General features: G+C 36.4%; 1 protein-coding gene across 4 annotated transcripts in view; it reads left to right on the top strand.

Annotated features, from left to right (window-relative positions):
- CLINT1 (clathrin interactor 1) overlaps positions 1-19447 on the top strand; it is a 57102-nt gene that overhangs the window by 21113 nt on the left and 16542 nt on the right. For all 4 annotated transcript variants that reach the window (XM_028527134.2, XM_028527135.2, XM_036014292.1 and 1 more), the window contains 7 exons: positions 5375-5479; positions 6024-6120; positions 7770-7878; positions 8847-9011; positions 12062-12239; positions 16047-16293; positions 18318-18387. In XM_028527134.2, the coding sequence (XP_028382935.1) occupies positions 5375-5479; positions 6024-6120; positions 7770-7878; positions 8847-9011; positions 12062-12239; positions 16047-16293; positions 18318-18387 (971 nt within the window). Of the gene's footprint in view, positions 1-5374; positions 5480-6023; positions 6121-7769; positions 7879-8846; positions 9012-12061; positions 12240-16046; positions 16294-18317; positions 18388-19447 lie in introns of those variants that run through there.

Here is a 19447-nt window from a genome sequence, read left to right as displayed (position 1 = left end):
TTTTTGTATTTTTAAACGTGAAGTCAGCATTTAGTTCTTTTAGTAGCACAATCTGTGCTGTCACACACTGATGAGTAGATTTTTCACTTAGAATGATCTAAGTGAAATGATACTGCTAATTCTCTGATTTTAGGGCAACGGTGGCATAATAGAAAACGGGCTTTGGAATTAGAAAACCTAACAAACTTGAACATCCGTTACCACCTACCAGTAAGGTGATCCTGAGTGACTTTACCCAACTTCTTTACTAAGGAGTTGCTATTGAGTATATTTTCCCTCCCTCCTCATTCTTTTTAGTAGAGACGGGGCTGCAGCTCATGGTGGCCACAATAGAAAGTGCCAGTGTTAGGTTTGCTACCTTTGCTTCTTCTGTTCTTTCCAATATTTATTTTACTGGTTTTCTCCTCTGTAGGTATAGGGAGCACTGTAGTTTATTCCTTGTTTTAGCACTGTAGCTATTTTAGAACTAAGATACTATCTAATCAAATATGATAATACTCGCTTTAGTAGCATTAAGTATCCTGTTGACCCATTGCTTGTGTTAAGACATTTTCCATTCTTTGTATTTCATTTTCAGATCAAGAAAATACTTTTTTGTGTTTTGATAGGTAGCCAATATCCAGCCAGGAGGGTGAATCAGTTTTTCCACCTCCCCCACATCATTTCCGTATAGCTTCAGATTTTCTGCTAACAGCAAAAATTGTGTTTGTTGAATTTAGGAGTGCTGGAGTTCTTAGTTGTTGACCATAAACTTGATACTGTTCACTGGACTGTAATAACATAACTTGGTTTTAAAATATGAGTACTGAATCGATAAAATGTTCAGCTTGCTAATAAGGGTAACATGGTGAAGACCGTTTCCTGATGAAAAACAGTGATCACAGAGTCCATTATCAAGCTTTTAGAGCAGGTGTTCTTAAAACTCCTTCCCTAGTGTTTTGGCCAGAAAGGCCTTTCTTCTCTTCTTCTTCTTCTTTTTAATGTACCAAATTTTCCTGGCTTAACTGACTTGTTAATAAGGAGCATAATAATTTTAATTAAATCATAAAAGTATCTGAAATCTTTGTGGCATTGAGATTAAAAGGTTACTTTTAAGTATAGGTTTTATTGTAAGGAATCATTCTTCCCTAATATTCAAATAGTTTTAAAAAGTCATTTTAATTTCAATATTAGGTACTTAAATTATTCCCTGTAGTTTTACACACGTAGCACTTGGTTGGTATACACATTTAGTATGTATACATATATTTTAGTTACTAGTTTGCTGCATTTATTAGCCTGACAAAACAAAATGTTAGAAGTCTACATAATACTCATGTGGTCTATAATGATGCCTGTTTTTCCTTATGCATAAAGTATAGCTAATGATGATATAGTACTTGACTGACCATTTTAATGACATTTAATAATTTTCCTTTGGTTACAATATCATGTTCATGGGGGAAATTTTGGAAAATTCAGCATTATTTAAAACCATTACTTTGAACCATTTCTGTCTTTTGCTACCTCTGTTTTTCTGTTTCTGACCCTCTGTCTGTAAGTATGGATATAAGTATGCATGCATATGATGAAATAAGTTTAAAGATTTAAAAGGAAATACTGCAAAGAACTTTCTTGACCTTGGAGTGAATGAATTATTTATAATAAGTTCAAAACAAAAAGAAAAGCTATATTATAAATACAGACCCATTGACTCTGTCTTTTAAAAAGTATTTCTTACTACATCAGTGTGTTTCAGTGTTTTTATTCCTTTGTTAACAGTACTGGGTTACACTTACACTCTACCTTTTCTGCTTGTGTGTAGTTTTCTTTTAAAACTAAACAAAATGTGCTTATAGTTTGTAAAGCACATTCTTGAATTTTTGACAGGAAAAGTATAAATAAGGGCTGTACAAGTTTTTCCTCGTGGGTCGTTTTACTGATTGTTCTCCAGGTAGACGAGAAGCAGCCCTGGCCATCTGTGAGCAGAAGCCCCGTTTTAGCTTTTACTTTGAACCAGTTTTGCCTCTAAAACATGGTCTAGAGTTGTTGTCAAGTAAAATAGCTTGATATTTTATCATTAGTGAGTGGTGAAATAAGCAGAAAATGGGGAATAGAGAAAGCCAAAGTGAACGTTAATAATTTACAAACTGAATAATCAACCCTCAAGTAAGTGCACGTCGACTCTCTTTGTTCACACACACGGCCGTGGAAGCGAGTGTGTGGAGCGTGAGGGCGGTCGGTGTGAGCAGCTGGCGCAGAGAGAAGGTCCAGTGAGCCAGTGGCTCTGGGTCGCCCAGAGTTAAGCACGCCCAGTGGGGGCTCGTAGTTCTGTCCTGCTTATGAACAAGGGTGTCGTGAGGAGCAAAAGTGAAAACTATAAAAAAGCTGTGGGAGCAGTGAACGGTCTCACAAATGCAAACAAATAGTGATTTTAATTGTGGATTTTATCCTTGTAAAAAGCAGTTGTTCAATATTGCTTTAAGGTAAACTCTTGAGAACAGGGGCAGCTTCTTTTATTCTTTACTGATAATTTCCTATAATTTTGTTTGCAGAATAGATCCTACACCTTTGTCTGATTTTTGTGTTTAAAAAACTGATGAGAGAGCCCCCTCTAGTGTCTGAAATATTCATCCTAAAACATTTGTGTCAATCATGGGATGTTTTAGGAATTAAATGAGCTGTTTTTTCCTTTCACATCTGGACATAATTTTTTTTTTTTTTTTACTTTTCATTTTGGAGGGAGGGAGGGTTTATCCTTTTTAAAAAAGGTCACCAGAATTATGGGTAGGGTGTGGATTGAAGGCAGTAGAAAACATGGGAAAGGAAGGACCAAAATGCCATTTCTACCTTTTTAGAAATAGTTATTTCTGAATGACTTGGAATAAGGCCAAACTACACAGTGTTGTTTTGTTTTAGTTTACATTTGTTTGAATTGAGTGCAGCATAAAAAAACTTTGTTTTGGAATTCTTTATGCCATCAGATCTCATCTTAAGAGAGTTCTTTCCAGTTTCTGAGAGCAACAGTTTTATTGGAAAACGACTTTAAAATAGAGCCTGATTCTCTTCGTGATAGTGTTCTGACTTTGTTATTGTCATTGTCATATGTTTCTGTGGACATATTTTTTAACAACATTGTGAGTCTGTTCTATGGCAAGTTGTCATTTTACACAGTTCCCGTTTTTTTCAAACCAAGGAAATAAGGAGATTCTTAAATTATTGGCTCTCCGCCACCTCTCCCTCTAAACACACAACACTCAAACACAGGCCTTCAGCTTCGAGTTTTGTGAAGGGTTACGGAAACAGGACCTTTTTCATTTGACCCATGGGCTTTTGTGCCTTGAACAAGGAAAGTAGTGTTCTGAGGGCTGCAGCATTTAGGAAGGCTCTAGTGAAAATATTTCATGTGCATGGACTGAGAGATTAACTTCTTTCATCTTACTCTCCAACGAATTAAACAATGCAAACAGATTTCAAGTGCATTCTGGTAATGAAATGCTTGGATGAATTATAATCCTAATTGCTATTGTTCATTCGCACAGCTGCATTTTGACACTTTTTAACTGCCGAAGCCACGCATTCTTCAGCCACTAGGACAAACAAACCCATTCCTTTATTGTATGACATCTTAAACTGCATATCTGTCATTGGCTGCTTTGATTTTATTTTGGTTCCATTGTTGATAAAATTAGGAAACAATGTGATTATTTCTTTGTACATAAAATTATTGTCAATAGAATCATTATTGGATTTTCATGAAAATTCATTTGTTAATATCCTTAAAATTTGAAGGAGGCAGTGGAGATTATGTATTTATTTTAATCCCAGTGAAATAATTTGTATTTACTTTATCAAGCTAGTTGATATTTTAGGAGGCACTTTCTCCAAGGTGTGAAAGAAAATAATAGGATTTTGCTTTTCTTCCTTAATAGAAGAGTATTCTGAATATCTAAAAGTCAGGTTTATTTTGTGGTTTGGCAAGTTGTAATTATATGCATAATGGTTCCTTTAAAATTTGACTCAAAACTGTTTATAACTAGTCTGTTCCTTCAAGGTAAAGAAACTGAAGTGTTTACAATAAATCTGAAATTTATATTTATTTATATTTGAGAAAGATTTGAGTGCCAATTTTGACAAAACCTTTCTTACTTAAAAAGCAAAATTTTTTGATGACCGAAAAACTGTACAGCAAAAGTTAGGTATATTAAAGTAACAGTTACCAAATTCTGATTTTCCACTATTTCTAAGACCTCATTTTAAGTGGAAGATTTGAATTAGCATATTCATTGGCATCTGTTGTAACAATTGTTTAGTAGTAATTGGAGCTTTAAATGTCAAATTATTGCTAGTATACTACGTCATATTTAAAAGCATTTTTTATTCCTCAGAATGTTTTTGAATTTTTAAGCCCATGTAAGCATGAGAAATCGCTTTAAAAATCAATTTTGCATCTCATTTCTTAAATTTAACATACTCTTTTAAAAGTTAATCCTTTTATAAAAATATTAATATTTAAAATTCTAATAGGTGATTATTGTCTCTAATAATAAAATAAGAGCTAACATTGAGCACTTCTTATATGTTCCACACTGCTAATAAGTATCATTTGTAGGCTGTCCTTTAAGCTAGAATTTTTCTTGTTTATTCTCATTTTGCATTTGAGAAAGCTGAGTTTAAAAGAATTAAAATACTTTTGTCAAAGGTTATTACAATGTGAGTGATTGAAGTCAGATCTTTCTGACTCCTAGAAGCCGTGTTCTTGACCACTGCTGAAGTCTTAAGTGAAAGTTAAATGCATTACCATAGTCTCCTGATGGCTTATCATGTAGCCATTAAAAGTGACGGTTACAGTGCCTATAGTGAGGTTGCAGATGTATGTGATGTAATTGAAAAAGACTAAGGGATTACAGTAAAATGTTCATAGTGGTTCTAAACATTTTTAGAATGTTATCTTTTATTTGTCACTGCTTTTTAAAAATATATAAATAATGTTCCACTGTTATATAATTTTGTCAGCTAATTTGCCAGATCTTTAAGACTGCACGTAAACCACGTCTGGTCAGGAAACTGACAACTTCAGTTTTAATCAACTCTAGCATGTTCAATTTTCTTTGTAATTTAACCCCAAACCATTTTTTACTGGGCTTATGCCAGCTCTGATAGAGTCTGTTATCAGTATTCTTGAAGAGGAATGGAATAGTAAAATCTTTTTAAAGATAACTGAAATGTGTTATATAGTGTCCTCAGGGTAGCCAATGCACAGAAGATATTTTCTTTTCCACCCTGTAGAGGTATCTCATTAGGACACCCAGTTGTGTCATTATTAAGTTTTCATGTGTTTCTCAGTTTTGATGCTAATCTCTGTGCGTATGTGCGTGCATTTTTTTCTTTGCAGCACCAATGTGGTTATGAATTATTCAGAGATCGAGTCTAAGGTTCGAGAAGCAACGAATGACGATCCTTGGGGACCTTCTGGGCAACTCATGGGAGAGATTGCCAAGTAAGTGATAATTTGACTCAGCAGTGCAGAAAGAATCCAACCATCTTTACACAGAAATGTGAGATTTGCCTTCAGTTTTAAATCGGTTAGCTTCCAGATAAAATTTTTGCATAAACATTCAAGTATTAGTGGAGAAAGTTTTATGCAGGGTCCATTCCCCTTAAAAATTAGCTCAAAAAAGTAAAACAAAAAAGTTTCTTCAATGACATTTAGAGACTTACTGTAGTTTACCATGTAAAATTTGGACAAATGTGTATAAAATAACTTTAAATACATTTATTAACATTTCTTCCTCATGAATGTCTAGACCCACTAGGCCAGTGACGGAAGGACTTGTAAAATATGATATTCATTAGTGGGGCTTACAGATGTGCTAGATGGTAAACAAAGTATAGGGAAAACATTTTTAAGAAAGCATATCATTAAATTCTTTAATTCACATATAATAATTTTTAAGCTTTTTAGGAAAACACAGTAACTTAGAACAAGCCTGCCATCTACTGTCAAAATTGACGTATTGCAAGGAAAATTATTCTCTTTTCAGGGCTACATTTATGTATGAACAGTTTCCAGAACTTATGAATATGCTTTGGTCACGAATGTTAAAAGACAACAAAAAAAATTGGAGAAGAGTTTATAAGGTATGGGCATTTGTCTGTTGCTGTTACTTAACATGTTGAAAATGCTTGAAGATTTAAGGTATTTGTAGTTATTATGAAACACATTAAATCCTAGAATATCCTAAAACAGGTTTTAAAAAAAGATTTGCTCTTTGTGTTGTTTTCTAGTCATCATAAAAACTATTCTTAAATTGTTTAAAATTAGTAGTACTTCTAAATGTTGAGTATTATTTTATGGTTAAAGTTGTTCTACCTAAAACCATTTGTGCATATGGAAAGTAATGGATCTGTAGTAGTGTGTGTATTTAGGGTGTGCACAATTAAGATGAAAACTAGGCCAGCATGGTTTGTCATCTCCACATAAGAATCTGCCTAATTTAAAACAGTGTTGTTTGGTGTTCTGCAGCAACATTGTTAGTTGAAGAGGATCTGTTTTCATCTCCTCGTATAATGTAGACTTTTAAACGGAGGTAGTCAGCTGTTCTTCCACTTGCACCATCTTTTCTTACCCCTCAGAACAAGTGTTTCTGTGCTTTCCAAAATGATATGTAATATTTATATATGAAACTTTGAAAATAGCATTTCTGGCTTTTAGGATTGAAAATCAGTGCTTTATTTAGTTACATGTTTTTTATAGTATTTCTGAAAATACTCACTGTTATTTCCTCAGCTTGTATAGTAATTGCAATGAAATACTTGAAATTTCTATAAATTAAATATTTTTTTCATTAGAGCTAGAAATTTTGGGGGGTGTTGGTATACTTTTTTAAAGAATTTGTGGTATGTTGAGGGTTTTTACTACTCAATGTCACTAACTTAACTAAATTTTATAGATCTAATCATCTTTATGTGAGGCTTATTCTAAGCAAAGTTAAGTTCAAAATACATAATTCACTGATTTTTAGTGTAATCAGAATAGTGCAGCATCTACCACTATCTAACACCAGAACATGGCCATCACTTCAGAAAGAAGCCTCATAAATCTTTTTTCCTCTTCATTTGTTAGCAGCAGGTGTTTGAAACAAAAGTCACATCACTACCCACCCCCCCTTGCAATTAAATTTTATCTTTGGAAAGTGTTGTGGGATCTTACAATTATCAAGTAATTGTTCTCTTTAAGTTTTTTAAATTTATTGATTTTAGAGAGGGAGAGAAAGAAACATCAATTTGTTCTTTCATTTATTTATGTATTCATTGGTTGATTCCTCTTTGTGCCCTCACCAAGGATTGAACCCGCAACCTTGGCAAACAGGGATGATGCTCTAGCCAATAGAGCAACCCGGACATGGCAATAATTGTTCTCTTTCAACTGATACTCTGACAGTTCACAGCTCTGTAATGCCCAGATGAAAAGTAAAAACTGCGCCAGCTTTCTAAAAGCCTAGTGTTCAATTTATATCATACATTCAAATATTTCTTAACACCAGAATTACATTTTTTATCTTCTGACGCATGGTATCCAATGGGTAGTTTATTTACTGTGCTTAGTATAAGAGGAACTTCACATTGATAATAGACTGTGTATAGTCTAACATGGAAAAGAATTTCCTCCCCCCACACACAAATGAAGATTATTCATTTGCTAATGCTGAAATTATTTTTTTAGCCATTTACCAAAACTCCACCAGTATTTATTTTGTTGAATCATTTGGTGCTTTGTATTTTTACAGTCGCTGCTGCTCCTAGCTTACCTCATAAGGAATGGATCAGAACGTGTTGTTACAAGTGCCAGAGAACACATTTATGATTTGCGATCCCTGGAAAATTACCACTTTGTAGGTGAGCAATAGAAAAACCTTATAAGCAAATTAAAACAGTAGTTGGAGTTGTCAGTCACCTGAACCAGCTTAGAAGCTTCTCCGCTCTAATTAGAATGTGACTGTTGCTGGTTGTGTGACGAGTGCAGAATCCAAGACGCGGGGCCCTAGAGTATTAATTAGTGAAGACAAGAACTTGCAGAAAAGACCGGCTAATAACAACAGAACCAACACAACATGAGTGTTCGGGTTTATATTAAAATATGCACTGGAGACTGGTCCCCTGTGGTGTCCGTAAAGGAATAGCTTTAATCATATGGGAAGAAAAGGTTAGAGCTCCAAAACACACACATCTGTTTGAAGCTGGTTTTTTTCCTCCCACCAAATAATATTTACTGTGCAAAGGCAGCAAGACCAGAGTGTGTTTTGAATGTGAAAGAAGATACAGAATGAACCACATTTCATTTTGTAGTATACTCCTGTTGAAAGCACTTTAAAAATTCAGTTTTTCAGCTATACTAAATTCTGGTAATTAGTGTTTCCAAACTTGTATTGGGAAAACCAAAGCATTTGGGTGCTTAAAACCCAAAATGTGAGTTTTAATGGCTGAAGTAAGTTTCGTGAGTTTTGATTTTTGTTTTGTTAAAAACCATCAGAAAAGAAAATAACATTTGTGGATAGAAGTCCATTTCATATGGCCATCATTAGGAATCCTTTTCGGTGGATCTTTAATCGATCTTGCGTAGCACTGTTATCAGTGGTCCTTTTTAGTTCAACTTGACAGGCTCTTATAAACCAAAATTGCGCCTCAAAACTTAGAATTTGCTAATGAGGAAATGACAAGATTTAACAGCATAATTGCCTCTCTCTTAATTTTAACATATATTGGTTTCTTATGTTGAAATTTTCATGCCTGTTTTTTGTGTTAAAGAGTTTGATAGAGATTATCTGAATTCCTAAGGTTTTGTCTCTCCCTTATCATCCTCACAGATGAGCATGGCAAGGATCAAGGTATAAATATTCGCCAGAAGGTGAAAGAATTGGTTGAGTTTGCCCAGGATGACGACAGGCTTCGTGAAGAGCGAAAGAAAGCGAAGAAGAACAAAGACAAATATGTCGGGGTTTCCTCGGAAAGTGTTGGAGGGTTCAGATACAGTGAGTATCAGAAACGGACTGGCACCTAGCCACCAGTTTAGCTTCTTGGGTGTATTTAAGAATCATTGAGCTATGAGAGACCAAAATGCTTTTTCTTTTTTTTTTTTTAAGGAATACATAGAATACTAAAATATATGTCTAGTCATTTTGGCTCCTATTATATGAATCTTAGGAATCTTTCTCTTTATTTAGTGTGTTCAAGAAATGATATTTGGTGGATTCAAGAATATGATTTTAACCATTAATTGTTAATTAAATGACCGCATCTTTGAGTTGATCTACAGAGAACAAAACAGATATATTCCTTTATCTCTTGGTGTACCATTCTAAAATGAAAAAAGGGTTTCTCTAACTCAGCATTTAGAGCATAAAATTATATAAAGTTTGAGCAAGAAATGAATCTTCCTAATTTGAAACCAATTTATCTGTTTTTGGCCAAAAATAGATACTAAGCTTCCCGTAGGTGGGCTCAGCCTCAGTCTTTCCCCTCATTGAGCAGTGCATTTATCTGACACAGGCGAAAGGGACCAACAGTGTTGTTCCTAACACATTGCAGACGGCTAGCAGGTTCATCTCCCAGGTTTATTTCACGTGTGATCATGTAGTTGGCCTAAAAGAGATCACTAAGTGTTTGAAACAGATAGAGAAAATAACTCTTTCATAGCGTGTCTCTTTGGACTCACATCTTCCGGGGCTCTACAGTCCCCGGCCGTTTGGGGTCTGCAGAGCCAGGCCAGCGCTGTGTACACGCTCGCTGGGACTCTCCAGCTCCTCCCATCTGCATCTGAGTGTGTGCATTTGGGTTATTCTGAGAACTCACGACTCGTCATTGGAACTGTATGAAAGCCTTCAATTCTTACCTTGTGACCTCCTGTAAAACAGTCTTTTCACTCCTCTCCTCTGCTTTCTTGTTCACAAAGAGAATGCTACACTTTAGTTGTTAGAAGATGTTTCTAACAGCAGAAACGTCTATTTCTTTTGTGTCTCAGCATTACGTAAAAGTGAATTCTTGAATTGGGCAAAAATATTTATCTTAAGTAAATCTTGTAAATGTTTTGAAGTTTTTATTTATTTGGGGGAATAAAAAGTTTTTGGATTATTTGCCCAAGTAGTTATTTTTATTCTTTAACTTTTCAAAGTAGCTATAGCAATTTAATGTATGCACGAGTAGAAATTGCTATTTGCAACTCATTTCCTCATTCTATTTGCTTGTAATCCTCTTTTTTACCTATAATTATAATTATATAATTATATATATAATTTATCTAATTATAATCGTCATTATATAATTAGATAAATTTAGAAAATTGAACACATTTTCAGAATCCATCACAGTGAACTGTGTGCAGTAGAGATAAGAATTGAATGGCCTATGTATTTGCATCACATTCTTGTATGAGTTATTTTCAGTGTTATGCGTATAATTCAGAGACTTAATTAATCAACTTTAACTATTTTATATGGGGTTTGGTTTTTTTTTTTCATTTTAACATTAGATAATATCCTGCCAACATTCAGTATTTTTGGCATGCATTTAGTATACCTACCACACTAGTCAGTTTCATTTTCAGTTACTTTCATTTTGCAGATAAATTCTTTTTCAAAGTTTAGTTTATCATATTGTCACTGAAATACTGAACAACCACCATTTTTATAAAACCATCCTGTTTTAAATTTTATGTAAGAAACTTTATTTTTTCATGTTCTGTTTAAGTTGGTGGTCACTTTCAGATTTAGTAGACATGTTTGAAAATTCTCGAGCTCTTACACAGCGTTTTGACTTCATGGTTTCAGCAGGCACTTCAGTGCGGTGTTTGTTCAGTGTGCAAAGTATGTGTGTGCCATCACTTGTTTGCCAAAGCTCAAGTGAAAAGCTCTCTCGCCCACCTTGGGACTATTTTGTTATTTCTCGTTGCCCTTCCCTTTTCTTTCCAACCTGCCTTAATTTTCAGTGTTTTCTTCTTTTTAACCTCACGTGATTTTTCCTGTACCTTCTGTTCTTGCCTCTTGAGTTTGGACATGGACATTGGAATGGAAAGGTTCCTTCTAATGCCTATAATTCCTTTCTCTCCTTTGGACCCCAAGGTCAAGGACTAAAACAGATCTTGACCTTTGGGAGTTTTGTTTGCTGCCATGATCTGTTCCCCTCACTTTCAGACTCGCCATGAGGCTCCCTCGGTTTGACCAGCCCCAGCGTATGTCTGTTCTGAACTGCTTGAGCATATTTCATGATTCCAGTCAGTGTAGCTTTTGGTAATTAGAATATTCTTTTCTATTTACTGTAATTAAAAGATGCTTTCTCGTGTCATAAAATCTATTATTTTTCTGGGTTGATATTAAGGAATGTCTTTATAGCGCATTGAGACATGTAACATTTAGAATGGTGTTTCTTATAGCTTGTGTTTTAAGAAACTTAGCTGTCCACCCTGGCTGGCACAGTTCAGTGGATTGAGTTGCGGGCTGCGAACCAAAGCATCGCAGGTTCGATTCCCGGTCAGGGCACGTGCCTGGGTTGCAGGCCACGGCCCCCAACAACCGCACATTGATGTTTCTCTCTCTCTCTCTCTTTCTCCCTCCCTTCCCTCTCTAAAAATAAATAAATAAAATCTTTTAAAAAAGAAACTTAGCTGTCTAATACTTTTCTAATAACTGAAAAAACATTGAGAGAGCGGAGTGAAATATAATTCATTGAGTGACTTTTGTAAAAACAAAAAGATTTCCATTTCTACTTGGCTTATGTAGCCTGTGTTGGTTTTTGTGTTTTCCTCCACTCCTTTCATCCGCCTTTAAGAACTTCCTGATAATGCTGTGCTGTGCATTAAAGTCATGTAAGTTTTCATAAGTGAAAGCTTTTGAGTCTGCGTTCCCTGCCACTTAATGACTGGCACTGCCTGCTGTGTCTTGCTGTAATTGTGTTGATTCAGCACCATGGGAGCTTTCTGTTTTCCTTCGAAAACTATTTTATTATGAGAAAAGCTTCAGAAAGAACTGTAGACACCTTTTGTATTTAATGGCCTTAGAGTTGCTTCTTTTTTTGATGCTTTATATAGGTGAAAGATATGATCCTGAGCCCAAATCAAAATGGGATGAGGAGTGGGATAAAAACAAAAGTGCTTTTCCATTCAGTGATAAATTAGGTGAACTGAGTGATAAAATTGGAAGCACAATTGATGATACCATCAGCAAGTTCCGGAGGAAAGATAGAGAAGACTCTCCAGAAAGATGCAGGTACTAACACTTTGTGTTCTGGGTCTCTTGGAGAGGGCGCTAAATTGGTGCAGCTGGGTTTTTTTGTTTTTGTTTTGTTTTGGGTGTTACCGTTGTTTGAAGTTCAGCTTTTTTCCCCTAATAGATTTTACTTTTTAGGTTCCCAGAAGAACTGCATAAATTACAGAGTTGTCATAGTAACACACAAAATTTCTCCTGTTATTGATATCTTGCATTACTGTGGTTCATTTATTAACAGTTGATAACCAACACTTGTATATTGTTACTAAGTCTGTTGTTTGCATTAGGGTTCACTGTGTCGACAGTTGACAAATGGGTAATACCCACCATTGTAGAACCATATAGAAGAGGGACACTGCCCTGAAAATGCCCTGTGCAGAAATGGAATGATTTATGAATTTGCATGTCATCCTTGCACAGAGGTCAGGCTAATCTTCTCTGAGTCACTCTGGTGTTAGTGTGTTTGCTGCTGCTGACTGACTGTGGCTGTTTTGAAGATGCTAAGTCAGAGACTGTTTGAAATTAGTACCAACACACTTCATTTTGCTTTGTCCATTTATTTCTAAAGTTTTCACATTTCCTAGATGTTTTTATTCAAGCTATTTATTGGAATTTTTTTTCTCAGTAAGAACTCTCAAATCTTATTTTTCACTTGGACATCAGATTATCCAGGGATCTAAGGTATTGCTAAGGGTTAACAAGGCTTATTATATTAAATTTAAACAAAAGTTAAATGGTTTGAAATTTAACTCCTCCTGTGACATTTCATTAGGATTCTGTGCCATTGAGTACCAGGAAGAAAGTCCAAATGGATTTTTGGACTAAATGTATTATGAATATAGACCAGTATTTTCATAAACTACATTTTCTAATGGTAAGGCATCTTTTATTTAGTTTTATATAAAACTAAAATAGCACGTGGAATAGCATTCATTTTTCTTCTCCCTACCAACATAGCTATAAACTAGCTTTGCTGCCAGTTAAAAGGGCAATGTATGTAGCATTTCATTTGCAAAGCGAGTGTTACAAGATTTTTGTCATTCATGCTTCCAAGTATCTCTATTTGATAGGCTAGAGAAAGGATTTTACCCTTATTGTTGAGAAGTAAAACCTGAGGCCCAGTCAGGCAGTGTTGAGCTTTCCTAAAATGAGTTAGTGAGTGCTGGCCGGGGGGCTCAGTTTGTTGGAGCATCGTCCCATGTACTGGAAAGGTTGTGGTTTGATCCCTGGTCAGGGCACACACAGGAGGAGAGAACAGATTGCTATTCCTCTTTCACGTCAGTGTTTTTCTCTTTTTTAAAAAAAAAGGTTGTATTTGTTTATTTTCAGAGAGAGGAGAGAGAAACATCGATCAGTTGGTTCTCACGCACCCCCAGCCAGGGATCTGGCCCACAGCCTAGGCATGTGCCCTCACCAGGAATTGAACTGGCAACCTTTCAGTTTGCAGGCCAGCACTCAGTCCACTGAGCCACACCATCCAGGGCTGTTTGTTTGTTTGTTTGTTTGATTCTTTCTTTTCTTTCTTTCCTTTCTTTTCTTTCTTTTCTCCCTCCCCTCCAAATCAATACACAAATCTTTGAGTAAGGATTAAAAAAAAAAAAACAAACAGTGTTAGAAGCCTTCAAGCAAGCTCTTGTAATACTGTGGCCATGTATTCTGTTGCTATTTTCTGAAGTGTCAGAACCAAGTATAGATCAGCTGTTTAGACATTGGACTATGTACATTCTTGTGTTGTTTCCTTTGCCTTCCCACCCTCGGTTTTTCTTTCCATGCTTTTGTCTTCTTATTCTTTCTTTTTCTTTGTTGGCTCTAAGACAGAATCTGCTGGAGTTCATAAATCTTTTATATAATTTAAGTTAAAGAATGAAAATATAATGTATATTATTTATTATAGTAATTAAAGGCCACATCAAGGACTTTTACATCTTGGAGTATTTGTGAGAGAATTTTAGACAAAGTTGCATGTGACCTCTTTGTCATGTTACCAGAATTTCAGATTTCAGACTTCTTAGTTTATTATTAGATTTAGGAATTCTTGAACATAGATCAAATATAAGGTTTCCATTTCATTGTGTGCTAGTCAGGTTTATATTCTCAACTTATAAAGAAATTACCTTGATTGAAATAAAACTGGACATCAGGAAGGTAGGAAATTTCTGGTTTACTTATAGAACTGATGATGGGACTCTTAGGTCATTTATGCTACAAAATTACGTAGTAAGTGACAAGGACTTAAAAACAATCAGAACTTGAAGATTCCCACTTATAGATAAAAATACATTTAATGCCTTTGCTGTGTGTTGGAAGCCATGCTTTTTGATCCTTGATTTATACAGCTTTGGAATGAAACAATTCCAATTGCATTTATATTTTAGTAGAAATTGGCTTTACATTAGACTGAGTTAAATTTCATCAGTGATGATAGATAGTCATAGTTTTAAAGAGAATTTTCAGTATTTTATTTTGCCCTGGCTGGTGTAGCTCAGTGGATTGAGCACTGGCCTGAGAACCAAAGGGTTGCTGGTTTGATTACCAGTCAGGGCACATGCCTGGGTTGCAGGCCAGGTCCCCAGTAGGGGGCACATGATAGGCAACCACACACTGATGTCTCCCTATTTTTCTCCCTCCTTGCCCTCTCTCTAAAAATAAATAAATAAATAAAAGTTCTTTAAAAATTATTTAAAACATAAATAAAATTAAGTAACATAGATAATGGAACATGCTTCAGGTGTCTCTCCCTGTGTCCTTCTTGGATCAAAAACGAACAAAAACAAAACAGTGCCTTATTACTGGAGAACAGACTAGTGCTGGCATTTTTAAATTCATGGCATATGAGAAACCCAGTTCCTTGTTAATGTTTTTTTCTTTTGCACTATTAAAAAAAGAAAAAATATTGATATGCCTGAAAAATTATTTCAAAAAAATTTTAAGTATACTTAATTTTTCTATAAAGTAATTTTCATAGTTATATAAAAATTTGATCTGCTGATACTATGGTGAAAAAAAAAGCACAACTGTTGTGAAGCGCATTACCTTACATGACAGGTGGCAAGCACAAGGCCCAGGAGCCGAACCCAGCCCTCTGCCTTGTCTCCACCCGGCGGCAGCGCCGACCGAGCTCCTTGCCCCAGTTAAGGAGCACTAACACTTACACGGTCCTAAATTACATTCGGCCCTTGGAAGGCAACCGCGAGGCGGATGTGGCCCCCGGTGGAAAAAAGTTTGACACTCCTGCCTTACACTTTTGTGCATTTACAGATTAGTGTTTAATCATTTGAATTCAAATAAGATAGAATTTAAAAGGTATTTGTCGAAATATTTTACTGTGTATTGCTTTAGTATGTGAGAGTCAGTGAGAGAATTAAGTTATGTGAACAGAACTAGTTCCACACAACCCATTTCAGGAGAATGGTCATCAAGTGCAGATGTTGGAGCTCCTAGGGTCTTATAAGTTGATTCTGATATGGTAATTCTGTTACTTTATTTTTTAAGTAAGCTTTAATCTATAATAAATAAGCACTGGAGTTATTTCAGACATTTTTTGTTTGTGCACACGTGTGTAAGGACTGTTTTGTAGCAGCATTTTAGACGTGCCCAGGGAGTTTGCCTGGTCCCCGCGTCCTCTCCCGGCACACGCGGAACTTCACTCAGACAGCCCGGGTAACGTTCCGTTGGTCCCTGTCAAGCAGTCAAAGTGTGGAGTTTCAGAGTTACTGCATTTGAAGTTCTTCAGCTCAAATCACTGAGGACTTCATTTTAAAGGACTCCCTAGCCTTATTATTTTGCTTCATTTTTAATATCTTTTAGCGACAGTGATGAGGAAAAGAAAGCGAGAAGAGGCAGATCTCCCAAAGGCGAGTTCAAAGATGAAGAGGAGACTGTGACGACGAAGCACATCCACATCACACAAGCCACCGAGACCACCACGACCAGGCACAAGCGCACAGCCAACCCTTCCAAAACCATTGATCTTGGAGCAGCAGCACATTACACAGGGGACAAAGCAAGTCCAGACCAGAATGCTTCAGCTCATACGCCTCAATCTTCAGTTAAGGTGGGGATGGCACAAATCTACACATTATACACAGTTTCGTTCTTAGGGATTACTTTTAGAATCACTGCATGCGTTGGGCATTTCCAAGCAACCATATTAACTACAGATCTTCTGGCATGTATTACTCAGAGTCATTAATGATAAAAAATCTCCTCGGGGGGAGAAATCTGTCCAATTTCTGAATGATTGTCTGCACTTTCTACAAAAGTAGAAATGATGCTTTGGTTCGCTTGGGAAAGGCTGTGAATCAGAATTTAGTCCATCTGCTTCCTTCTAGACACACCTCTGGTTACCAGGTACAATGAGATTCACCAAGGAAAACATGGGAGTCTTTGGAAGTTGTAAGAAATAGATGATGGAGGGCCGAGTAGATACCTGGGGGAAGCGGTCCTGTTTGGCACAGAGGAGGTGCCTGTAAAGGGAGGCGTGTTTGCTTGCTGCTCACTGCTGACCGGGGCAGCACTGACGCTTGTCATTTCCCCATTTGTTCATTTACCACAGAAATGGAAGTCCACCTGCTGGATACCTGGCCATGAGCTAGTCTTTTAGACAGAAATCTGCCAAAGAGGGAGATTTGCCCCCAAAGGCTAAATTGTTCTTTTGTCACTCTCCCCCCACTAGTGTTTACTCAACTTGTATCTCTGCATCAGAAGTGGCTAAAGCTCAGGAAAACATTTTGCTGAGGTATCCGGCTAATAGTAGATGACTCTAAAAATAAAGGTAGTCCTACTTAGTGTCAAAAACAGGTATCGTGTTAACTTTTGCCAAATGTCTTCTGGTATGTAATTTCATCCATATTTGCTCTTTTTAAAATTTGGATGAAAATTTCAAAATTGTAGCTCAACTTTAGTTGTAGTTAAAAGGGGGAAATGGCTGTTCCTTCTTTCTCATCCTAGATTTCAAACCCCTGTTGTGGACACAGTCAGCTTACTGAAGGCGGCTGTGCGAAGTCTGGTAGTCGTAACTGAAACCCGCAAACGGGGCGGCTGTCATGTGGAAGATTCACTTAAGGTCACATGAAGAAAATTATCCCAACTGCCAAATGTTTTAACAATAAATCAAGGCTTTTATAATTCGTGGGATTTTTAAAGTATCAGTTTGTAGTATGTGTTACCCTGCCATAAATATATCTATAGTGTAAGCTTTTTGATTTTGTTTTTAGAAGGTCAAAGTTCTGGAAAAGTTTCTCAACTACTTCGATCAGTCTCGATCTCAAGGCCTCCTTGAGCCATAATGTAGTACTTTAATCTACAGAGCTCAGAGTGAGGAGCCCGGGAGCTCAACAGTGTGTCCCCGATGGCTAGCGATCCTGACCTCTTCAGTGTGTATGCACTGAACATCCACACGTGCTTCAGGGCGCTTGCACTGCGGGGAAGAGAAAAACTGTGTTACAGTTCCAGCCCCTTAATTTAGTGGGAACTAAATATAAAATAATTAGATGTCAAGGTACATCAAACAACAGAATTATACTGACTTAGTAAACAAGCAGTTAAGTGTTGCTGAAGTTCACAGAATCAGAGGACTTTAGAGTGGGACAGGATCTTGGCTTCTCGTCCATTGGATCTCAAACCTTCCTAAGTGTTGGAACTTCTGGGGCAGCTTTGTCAGACTGTACAGGCCAGGATTCCACCCTGGGCATTTAAGGCTCCATGTGTTGTGATAAGGCTGGGCACATGTATTTTTTAGTGTTTCTCATGATGCTGATAACATAGCAGTGAATTTTCTGTGGAAGGTATGTGTTCCAATGTGAAATGCAATACAAAAAAAATGAGCCAGGGAAAAGAGGAATGTGGATGTTACAGACTTTTACAGTGATGGGAATAGAATTACTTAAAAATACTGTCTCTCCATAGGATTTCAAGGTTACATCTGTTGGGTTTTTTCTTTTTTTCTTCCAGAAAACTAAATCTGCCCCTATTAAGATAATTACAGGTATTTGCGTCTAAGTTGGAAATTAGAGTAGAGCAGATTAAAAGAAATAGTAGAAATTTGTTTTCTAAGCTTATGAGTTTGTGTGTTTTCAGACTTCAGTGCCTAGTAGCAAGTCATCTGGCGACCTTGTTGATCTGTTTGATGGCACCAGCCAATCAACAGGTAAGCTTCCACATTGGCTCACTCTTTCTCTCTTTAAGATTTTATTTATTTATTTTTAGAGAGTGGGGGAAGGGAGGGAGAAAGAGAGAGAGGGGAACATCAATGTTCAGGAGAAACATCAATCGCCTTACTAGGGACCAGGCCCGCAACCCAGGCATGTACCCTGACTGGGAATCGAACTGGGGACCTTCTAGGTTTGTGGGATGACGCGCGAACCACTGAGCCACATGAGTCAAGGCAGCTTATGACCCACGGACATGGACAATGGTGTGGAGATAGACTGTGGAAGGAGGGGGCTGGCTAGGTAGCAACGGGAAAAAATTTGGGACAACTGTAACACTAATAAATAATACTAAGTTTATTATTGGTGTTACTAATAATAACACCAATAATAAAATAAATTTTTAAAATAATTTTTTTAAATGTCAAGGAATGAAAAATAAATTTCTTTGCAATGTATTTATTTTTAATATGAAATTAATGAGCTTTGAACATTACTTGAGGGGAATTGTCCAGTTGCCTAAAATAAGGAACGATGCTTAAATATTTAACCAATAATTTATTAATCTCCTTAATTTCTTTAACACTGAGTATTTGGGGTCCTTTGCTTTCTCTATAAACAAAATGCACCGCTCTGTTCATGTTACTGTCTGTTGCTGAATATTAATTCTGGCTGTCAGCATCAGCCATGCCTAGAGTCCACTCATTTATTCAACAAATATTTGCTGAACTAGACGCAGGTCTGGGTGCTGGAGGTATAACGTGTAGTAAAAGAGTTCTTGCCCTCGTGGGAAGCTCAAGTGGTGGAAGTACAGTGATCGTTACTCAAGAGTCACAAAGAGTTACTTAATTACAAACATGGAGAGTGCTTCTGAGGAAAGGAGTGTTCTACAAAAGGGTGTAACTACCTACCTGACATATTTTAAGAGTGCCGCAGCAAAAGAATAGTTTTTTTACCAAGATTTTCTCGAGATAGGATTAATGATGTCTTCAATTTGATTACCACTATGTGCTAGATTTTGAGTAGTTCCCTATAAATTATTTTCAAGAAAATTTATAT

Source organism: Phyllostomus discolor, chromosome 13 (genome assembly GCF_004126475.2).
Source record: "Phyllostomus discolor isolate MPI-MPIP mPhyDis1 chromosome 13, mPhyDis1.pri.v3, whole genome shotgun sequence".
In the NCBI taxonomy this organism is placed as follows: Eukaryota; Metazoa; Chordata; class Mammalia; order Chiroptera; family Phyllostomidae; genus Phyllostomus; species Phyllostomus discolor.
Note: the sequence above shows the minus strand (reverse complement) of the source record. Positions and strands in the feature narration are given on the sequence as shown.